General features: G+C 44.0%; 1 protein-coding gene across 7 annotated transcripts in view; it reads left to right on the top strand.

Moving 5' to 3' along the window:
• Rere (arginine-glutamic acid dipeptide repeats) overlaps positions 1–9,900 on the top strand; it is a 451,075-nt gene that overhangs the window by 287,474 nt on the left and 153,701 nt on the right. For all 7 annotated transcript variants that reach the window (XM_004639633.2, XM_023699557.1, XM_023699553.1 and 4 more), the window contains one exon: positions 5,838–5,886. In XM_004639633.2, the coding sequence (XP_004639690.1) occupies positions 5,838–5,886 (49 nt within the window). The remainder of the gene's footprint in view (positions 1–5,837; positions 5,887–9,900) is intronic.

The following is a 9,900-nucleotide window of genomic DNA, read 5'->3' as shown; positions in this document are numbered from 1 at the left end:
GGAACCGGGGATTGAACTCAGATCCTTGACATTTGCCAGTCAAGCACTTATCCTACTGAGCCATCTCCCCGGCCCCCATAAGAACTTTTAAAGATACTAGAGAGTGGAGCCAGAGAGATAGCTCAGAGGCATAAGCACCTACTAGGCAAGCACAAGGATCCAAGTTTGATCCCTGGCCCACGTGCTGTGCGGTCTCCACCCTGGATGCCCTGGATGTGGGTGCCCACCCTGTGGCCCCAGGACCAGACATAGTGGTACATGCCCGTAATCCCAGCACTCAGGAGGTTGAGCCAGCATGATCTTTGTGAGTTCGAGACTAGCCTGGGGGCTATAAAAGTGAGCACAAGGCCAGCCCAAACTACACAGTGAGACCCCTGTCTTTAGGAATTATAGCATAGTTTCAGGCAGTAGCACAGGTATGCATGTAGTTGCGTGCCATCTTATTACGCTTGTGGATATGGGCTGTCAGAATGTAGCCTAAACTCCTCTTTGTAGTGTGCCTGTTAAGATTTGTGTCCAGATGTCCCTCAAAGCCTCTGTAGTCTCAGGACGTTTTCAGAGCTGGTTGGATGTGAAGTGTGTGATGCTGGGATTAAGGGTATATGGTTAGTAAATCAGTCCACTGATTGGTTTGGCAGAGTTCTGGCTAGGATTAAGAGGGTGCTTAGGGCGGGCATCCTGCATACAGAGTGAAGGACAGTCTTGTGTCTGTCTTACTGCTTTTGCTGCCTTCTACCACCATGAACTGTTGCCCCTGTTCCAAGCCAGACCCTTTCTTGGACCCGGCCCATTATGGACTGAGACATCCACAAACTGTGAGGTGAATGAGCCTTTTCCTTTATAACTTCAGGTATCTACTGTTTTGTCTCAGCAATGAAGTGACTTAGCCTCTGTGTTCACACTCCTCCCTTCCCATCCCTGATCACGGGTAACCAGTGAGCTCTCCACATTCAGAATTTTATCATTTCAAGAACATGACATAAACATTGGCCTTCAACTTTGATAGATGTTCTCTTTCAAGATGATTTTCAAACTTTTGTTTAAAAAACTTTTAAGTTGTTTTGTGTTATTGTAGTGATTGAAACAAGCATAGGCCTGAAATAGAGGAAAAGATAGAGATTCTCATATTTGTAACTAATTGCATATTTTTGGCACAGTGGCTCAGTCACTTTGTCACAGGGAGTATGCTAGGGAGCTCTGATGATGGAGTCAGCCGACCTTGAGTTTGAAGCCCGATTTCTCCACATGTGTGTGAGCTCGGGCAGCTGCACGGCCACTCAACTGCAGCTCCCGTGTCATGTGGCAGCACCTATGTAGTAGTGGGGCGCCCTTTCAGTAGGCGAAGGCATGTGTATGAATTGCTGTGCCTCGCTGGGGTCCAGGCCAGGACCTCAGGCTCGCAGGGTAAGCGCTGTCCTCTGAACTCCAGCTCCAGCTCCTTACAGAGAAATTGCTTTGCCTGCAGTGCCTAGTGCCCAGTAAACTTTGTGTGTAAATCAGTTTAGTAGGGATTGTTATGTTTTCTATGAAGTGGAAATCCTGCCTCCTGTGAATAAGGACAGAAAATAGTGAGTGTTAGCTATTATGTCTTTACTTATATTTATCATATAGCTATAGTACTTCCTTGGAAAAAATGAGAAAGACTGCAGAAGTCTTAATACACAGCAGAGAATGATCATCGTCTTGAGAAGCCGTGTTTGAGGAGCCAGTGGCTGTTCCTGGGGAGCCCCTGTCCCCTTTGAGCACTGCTTCTGGGCCCACTGGTCATGGAGACCCTGGGACGCAGCACCATTTTCTAGATGATGAATGATGGGATTCCATTAAGTCAAGGCACACAATTGCCAGTGTTTGCCAGTGCTAAGACTTGGAATTAAAGTCAGACATTACAAAACCCATTCTCTGTCCAGAGCCGTAGCATGCTGAGCATGTCCTGTCTCAAAACCTTTGCCCACCGCCATGAGCCTGACAGCTTCTTTGTGCTTGAACATTTTTCATATGAGATGGCAAGTGCTATTAATGAGTGTCATTAATTTTTAAAAATTACCGTGTCATGGGTTGTGTTCATATTTGGAAGGTCTACAGACCTTAGTGAAGTAGCACTTTCCATAGAACCACTGTGTGACATCAAAGAATTGTGTCTGACAAGACAGTCCACCCTTAGGTCAAAGCAAACCATCAGTTCAGTGTAAGAGACTAAATGATTACTGGGAAGGTTTTAGATTCACATTGTACACAAGCATTTGAAACACTTATTTCTGGGTATGCGTCGAAAGGCTGCTAAGATAGTCTGCCTCCCTCCCTTCATGTGCTTGAACAAGAACTTTGCAACGAGCTGAATATGACAGCAGATTAAAAGAATCCATTTGATGTTTGTTGTCAGATATTTATGAGATTTAATTGCAAACTGTAACAGTGCACCCCCCTCGCCCTTTGAGCCTAAGCCTTCACACTGCACTCCCTATTCGTCCCAGTTTTTATTTTGGTGTAGGGTCTCCTAAATTGTCCGTGTTGAGCTCAGATTTGGGAAATTCTTGCTCATCTTCCAGTTTTCTGGAATTAAAGGCATGTGGCACCATGCCCAACTTCACTGTTGTTGTAAACTACTTTTTATAAATGTGTTATCCATGGTATTATGTAATGGACTGTTGCTAGTTTTTGTTTGTTTGTTTGTTTGTTTTGTTTTGTTTTTTTTTTTGCAGAACTGGGGATCGAACTCAGGCCCCTGCACTTGCCAGGGAAGCGCTTATTCCACTAAGCCATCTCCCCGGCCCTCTGTATATTTTTATTATGTCTTTATAATCTTGGGTTTTTTTTGTTTGTTTGTTTCTTTTTTCTTTTCTTTTCTTTTTCTTTTTTTTTTGGTGGACAGGGTCTCACTCTGTATTCTAGACTGTCTTTGAACTCACTACAAAGCCCAGGTTTGCCTTGAATTTATGGCATTCCTTCTGTTGCAGCCTTCTCAGTGCTGGGATTTGTAGGCATGTGTCATGTCTGACTTACTAAAATTATCTTTTACCTAAAAAATATTTCTAACAGTTATTCTGTATTCTATAGTTCTTGGCTCTGGTGGCCTAAGGCCATTATCTAAGCTTTCAATCCTGATGCTATTCAGAAATGAGTTTTTTTGTATCTCTTGCAAGGAAACCCTATTATTTAAAAGTTACATATGGTTTAAAAACACTTTTGTTGTAAAGTCTGGCTTTTAAGTAAGTTGGGATTGATATATATCAAGAATTGAATTCGTGACCTCAAGCTTGCCAGGCAGGTCCTGTGCCACTGAACTGTATCTCTGACATAAGTTGTTGTTTTTTTTAAAATTTTATTTATTTATTTATTTATTTGGGTGGGTGTGTGTGTGGGGGCAGCTCAGCCCACCAGGAGGCGGGGCTGGCTGGCATGTGGTGCTGGGGGATTGAACCGCGGTCCCTGTGCTTTAGCCTAAGCTTGTTCTAAGTAGGCGCTTTAGACCACTGAGCCATCTCACCAGCCCTCTGACATAAGTTTTTAATGAAGCTTCCTTGTATTATTTTATGGTTTATTACCCACCATCTTATTAGTGTTCTTCCTTGATACAAACTTTAAAAAGAGAGACAGTTTCGGACTTAGGGTCTTGGCATACCCTTGCATATTTTGGGGAAGTTTTACTTTCATTATTATTAGTTTATTAATTATTTGGGGGAGTTGTTTTGTTATTGATAGAGGATCTTGCTGTGAACTGACTATGCAGCACAGGCTGACCTCAGACTCACTGCAGTCCTGCCTCATCCTCCCAAGTACTTGGATTATAGTCATGTACCATCATGCATGGCTATTGCATTAATTAATATAATAAGTGGGGTTATGAGTAGTTCTATTTGAGGTTTTGGGGGTTGATGTCCTTATCATGGCATATTATTCCAATAGTATATGTAACATTGATGTAGAAATTTTATAACTAAGCCTATGTAAAGGCTGCAAGACCTTCACAAGAATATGAAGGGAGAGCTGCAGGCTGGGTGTGACTGGAGCTTCTGAGGTGGTGTGTTTGGCTAGACCTACGTCTAGATGGGGAAGCATTTGGAAAGTGTTTGGAAACGGAGGCCAGAACTTTGGGGAGCTAGGTTAGAGATAGAGGTGAACATGCTGGAATACGGTAGTGATTAACACTGCTTGTTTTCTGGAGAGTACTCCTGACTGGGGTAGCCTCTGGCCGAGTTGATTCCGCCTGCCTCATGACTCGGCACCTAACCTCGGAGTGCTGTTTTCTGCTGTTCTGCTACCAAAGAAAACCAGTGTGCTGCTCTTGCTAGTTCTTGTACAAGTCCCTCCCAGCCTGCCACCTGGGCAGGGTCAGTCCCCCATGGGATGTCTTCCTTGGCCTGGCTGGTGGAGCTCATGTCCTTTAGAGTGCTCTTCAGAGCGGTGCTACTTCTGCGATTGTCTCTGCATAAAACCTGCTGAAATTTTCAAAGCTCTCTTTAGTGCTCTGCTATTTCTCCTGAAATGCCACGTGTTCTCGGGTATAGTGATGTCTATGCTGGCATTTAGGAGATAGCTGCCATCTTCCCTGGGAGATTCCTAAGGGACTGGACCACATGGGGTCTCTTCCCTTTGTTACTCTCCTCTCCTCTCTGTCACTTCTACTGCCTTGCTTTGCCAAAACAAAGCTCTTCACAAGAAAAATGGTTAAAGGAAAACCATCAAGAAACTACTATACCCAAGAGCCCTAAAGGAAAGAGTGTTTTTCAAAATACATGTTAACAAGTTCAAATGTGATGGGGTTCGGAATCAGACCCACAGCAGGAAAACCAGAGTCCTTGTCGCTTCTTGGGTCATTTGTGCTGTTGTGTTCTTCAGCTCAGTCCAAGACAGTCACGGACCTGTCTCAGTATTTGATAAGCTTTTCCTTGGCACTGCTGAAGTCCAGTGGGGAAGATACAAAAACAGGGCTTATCCTTGGGCACTGTAAGGGTCGTCCTGGGGTTAGAGCCCTGTGGAGGGCAGGATTTCTGTGTGTGCTCAGTGTCCTGTGCAAGGCCTTGAACCGAAAAAGCAAGTAGTTTGTGGAATGAGTGAGGAGGAGGAGCTCACATGCTGAGGGGAGGTGATGTGTGCGGAGCAGGCAAGAGGAGGGCTTCCTGAGAGCTGTGATGTGGCAGCAGAGCCTGGCTGGTTGGGACCTAGAGGGAGGGAGTCCTGCCAGCGTGGCAAGTGTCGCTTGGCCAGGGAGCTGGGCGCCAGCACCTGCCCTGCCGCTCTCTGTTCATGTTTTAGTTTATTAGTAGCACTTCTTGTCATTGTCCTGTAGAATGGATTCTAAAGATGTTTTGTTACCCCTACCAGTACTGGAAAAATACTTTGTTTCAAAATCATTCACCGTGGACATCCGTAGGCGCTCATCATCTCATCTCTTAGTTCTTTTTCCCTATTTATAATATAAGCTCTAAGAGCAGAGCACCGTTGGTTCTTTGCTTTATCCCACACATCCAGCACAGCTCCTGGCTTATGGTGGGTATGGAACAGTGGTTATGCGGTGGCCTAGCGGCTGACGAGCGGCCCATGTGCATCCTGGGCACACCTGTTGGCTGTGTGTGTCTGATGCCGTCATTGGTCTCCCTGATGGGACTGCACTGTAGGTGTGGCAGCCCTGGGCAGCCGGGGAGATGCCCCAGAGGGGAGGCCCCGCCCCAAAAACGTAGAAGGAAGGGGCGTTAGGGCATTGAACTTGTGTGGTGCAGTGACATTAATTCCTTTTGAGTTGTCCTTTGCTTATTTGAAGGCAGTCACATCCCTGAAAAATGTGTGGTTATTAATGTCAGAACTATAGTGTGCTAACTGATCTGTTCTTTTCATCGCAGGCGGCTGAACAGTACTCAGGGGGAAATTCGAGTTGGTCCTAGCCATCAGGTAAATCTTAGTAGCTTCTCTAATAGATTTGTATTTCTTCTCTGTTGGCCTTTTATTCTGTGAAGCAACATCTTAGAAATGTTGTTGCCATAGGGACCTTTACACTTAGTTTTTCAGATCACCATATGCTTTATAAACAAATGGTAAAATATATGCTATACAGATTTCCTTTCATAACTTTTTAAGCACGTAGTTCAGTGAGAGAAAGTATACTATCATGCCACCATTGCCATGCTCGGCACCCACGACTCTGTTCTGTGAGACTGGAGCTTTACCAGTAGGTAGGAGCTCCCCGCTCTCTCCTGTCACCAGCGGCCCTAGGGCTGCTGCCTCTCTACGTGTGGGACTGTGTTAGCCCAGGCCAGTGGACTCCTCACACTTAGCTGTTTGTGACTGGCTTACTTCACATAGTGTGTCACATGCTGTAACATGTGTCAGAATTTCATTCCTTTTTAAGTCTGAATAATTCATGGTGTAACTATTGTAGTTTTTCTGTTCACCTCCTGATGAACATTGGTTAACATATAAATTTATTATAAAGGATTTTTAAGCTGGGGATATAGCTCAGTGGTAGATGGCCTGAGTTACATGCATGAGAGCTTGGGTTCAAGCCCAGCACTCAATCCTAAATAAAAAAAAAATATTTCAACAAATGGCTTTTCCTCATGAGTATAGTGGTATATACCTATAATTCCAGCACTTGGAAGGCTAAGGCAGGAGGATCATGAGTTTGAGGCCATTCTGGGCTACATAGTCCAGTGCCAGTCTGAACTAAATAACAAGACTTTGTCTCAAAAAATAAAACAAAACAAAACAAAATCCCAGCTTTTCCTTCAGAAGACTCAAAATAGTTACTACTTTCCAGTTAGACCCTTGTTGTATCATGACCTGTGCCCTCTCGTGGTTCAAGCAGTTTATTGAGTCTTCTGATGTGGATTTTGTATAAGTTAGAATGGTCTCCCTGGCCTCCTGGCTCAGCGCGGTGGCTCATATCCCATCACTGGCTACCTTGTCAAACTAGGCCCAGCCCACTGGGCTTTCAGAGGTCCTCTTGTATCGCTTGTCCTCAACAGTCTGGCTTCCTACAAAGGCTGCTGGCTGCATTTCACTGATCCTGAGATGGTTTTTAAAAGTCACATTTTATCCCTGCATTTGGGCTTCACTGTATATTCTTTGGTGTATAGTTCACTAACCACACTTGTCCTTTCTTAAGCATGTAAAATAGCAACAGCTCTTCTAGTAAATTGAATACAATAAATTTTTTTCCTTATGTGTGTGTGGTACAGAGTCTCACTACACAGATTGGAATCCTAGTGATCCTCCTGTTTTCAGCCTCCCAAGAGCTGGAATTGCAGGCTTGCACCACCATGCCTGGACTTGGTTGCCCTGGGGGTGGAGCAAGTATGGCATGCGGACCGGGGATTGAACCCTGGTCCTTGCACTTGCCTTATTAGGTGCTTAGTCCTCTGAGCTATCTTGCTGACCCTATGAATATAGTAAATTTTGAGAAGAGCCTTTCTTTTTCTTTTGGGAGTGAGGCCAGTTTCCTCAGAAAGTCTTCAGTAGCCTCCGTCTCTGTAGATTGGGTCCTGTGTCCATTGCTAAGCTCTGTGGAAAGGGGCAGCCCGATCTGCATGCCCTGTTTTTGTTAGGGGTCAGCAGTGCTATGGATCGCAGCAGACGTGTCAGTTACAGGCAGCAGTGATCTTGTACAGGCAAAGGGCCTTCAGGACCTCCTACTTCTTCATTTTCCCATTTAGATTCTGAGCATTTTTGGTGTGCTGTTCACAGTTTTAAAGAATTTATTTCAACTGTGTAATGAGAAGAAAAATACTAGATGAAGATATATTAGAACCAGGGGCTGGGGATTTGGCTCAGTGGTAGAATGCTTGCCTAGCAAGCTGGAAGCCCTGGGTTCAGGCCTTGGCACCAAAAACAAAAAATAAACCTCCCCTAAATTAAAAAAAAAAAAAAAAAACAACTTCCCCTAAGATATATTAAAACTAAAACACAGGGGCTGGTGAGCTAGCTCAGTGGTCCAAAGAACCTGCTTAGGCAAGCTCAGGCAGGCGCAGGGGACCAGGATTCAATGCCTGGCACCACATGCCAGCCCTACCCTCAGATCTGAACACACTCACACACCACAAAACAACCAAACACAGAAACTATGAGCAGTATAAATTTTCCTTTACACATGTTCACCTCGGAAATGGAGCTGAGCTACCTCAGGCAGGACAAACTGTCGGAGGTCACCCTCGGCTGCCTGTCTTGTTGCTTGCAGCCGGCTTGGGCTGCTCGGTGAGCTGCCCTGATCAGCGCATCTGGACTGCACTCTTTTTTCCCACTTCTTTTCCCTCCTGTTGTGTTTTCAGATATCTTCATATGTGATTTCTATTTTATAGATTTCTCACTGCTACAGAAAAAAAATGACTGCTAAGTAAAAATTCCTTACATCTCACACAAGACTGTATTGACTATGCTTAGCTTTCTGTATACTTTAAGCTCAAATATTTACCTAGTATCAGAAGATACCTCCTATATGCTTTATTTTTAGGGCCTGCCAGTTAGCTCGGTTGTTTAAGCGCCTGCTCATGCAAATGCAGTCAGGCCTAGGATACCATAGTTCAAACCCCACTCCACCTGCCTTACCAGGCCTGCCCTTAAGGTAGGCTGAGCCAGTAACCCCCCCCTTTATAAAGTATAAAGTATAAAAATCCTTTATACTTTATTTTCAAAGAGGAAGATTTTGGAGCACCCAAAATAATGTGACTTATGAATTGGTGTCATCTTTTCTTGAAGTTCTTAATGTTTTTATTAGGGAAGATAGGAACATTGGAAAGCAAGAGAAAATGTAAAATAAAACCCTTGTCATACTCAGTTCTCACAAATATCAAATTTTATTATATTTTAATTTTTTTTTTTTAAATGTATGTGGTACAGGGTCTCACTACACAGCTTGGTCTCATAGTGATCCTCCTGTTTTCAGCCTCCCCAGAGCTGGGATTACAGGCATGTGCCACCACGCCTGGACTCTTGTTACTAGCTCTGTGTGCCCCACGGGTCGGGCCAGCATGGCGTGTAGGACCAAGGATTGAACCCTGGTCCCTGCATTTGCCAAAGCAGGCAGTCTGCTGAGCTGTCTCGCTGCCCTCCCCCACTTTTTTCTTTTTTGGCAGGGTATTTGTGTGTGTGTGTGTGTGTGTGTGTGTGTGTGTGTGTGTTTTATTTTTGAGACTGGGTCAGGCTGGACTCAACCTCATTGAGTAATATGTATGTATACACACACACACACACACACACACACACACACACACACACAGAGGAAAAAAAAAATAGCTTGGGATTGCAAAGCTAACACTGCCACCAGCAATGTGTGTGCTGGGGATCAAATGGAGATGTTACTGAGGCCATGTCATTGTGCACACAGAGCACATGGCTTGCTTCTGAGCTGCACACCTATCCCTTGAAAGAGGCCCATTGTTGTATTTTGCTTTGTCCTTAGATTATGCCCTACTGGGCCTATATAGGCAAATTAATGCATTTGAGTTACTTGAAGTAATTTCTAGAACGGAACCAATTCAACACCTAGGTACTTACTATTCTTATTTTTTGCTTTAGTTTTTATGAGAGCATTTTCTTTAAATTTATTTTTACTCCCTCTCCTTTTATTAGATAAATTATAATATAATACACACTTTTGTCCCTACTTTTCGTTTTTTATTTTTAGTGGTCTTACCTTCTGTATCTCCACGCTCTCAGCTAGTGCTCTTTCTCATTCTCTTCTGTGTATGCGTGGAATAGTTCTGTCTGTGTCTCTGGTCACCTGTGCTGTCTTGAGTCAGTCACTGTTACCTGTGGGACAAGTGTTTTTGCATTTTGAGGATTTTGCTGTATTGCCCTCCATAATCATTGTGAAAGATGACAAATGGCATCTGTGTCATTAATTTTCATCTCTTTTGTCAATAAGGACCATCATTTCCTTTTTTAAAAAATTTTATTTATTTATTTATTTAT

This window comes from Octodon degus, unplaced genomic scaffold (assembly GCF_000260255.1).
Source record: "Octodon degus isolate 3935 unplaced genomic scaffold, OctDeg1.0 scaffold00113, whole genome shotgun sequence".
Classification (NCBI taxonomy): Eukaryota; Metazoa; Chordata; class Mammalia; order Rodentia; family Octodontidae; genus Octodon; species Octodon degus.
The sequence above is the reverse complement of the archived record's forward strand: the minus strand, read 5'-3'. Positions and strand labels throughout refer to the sequence as shown.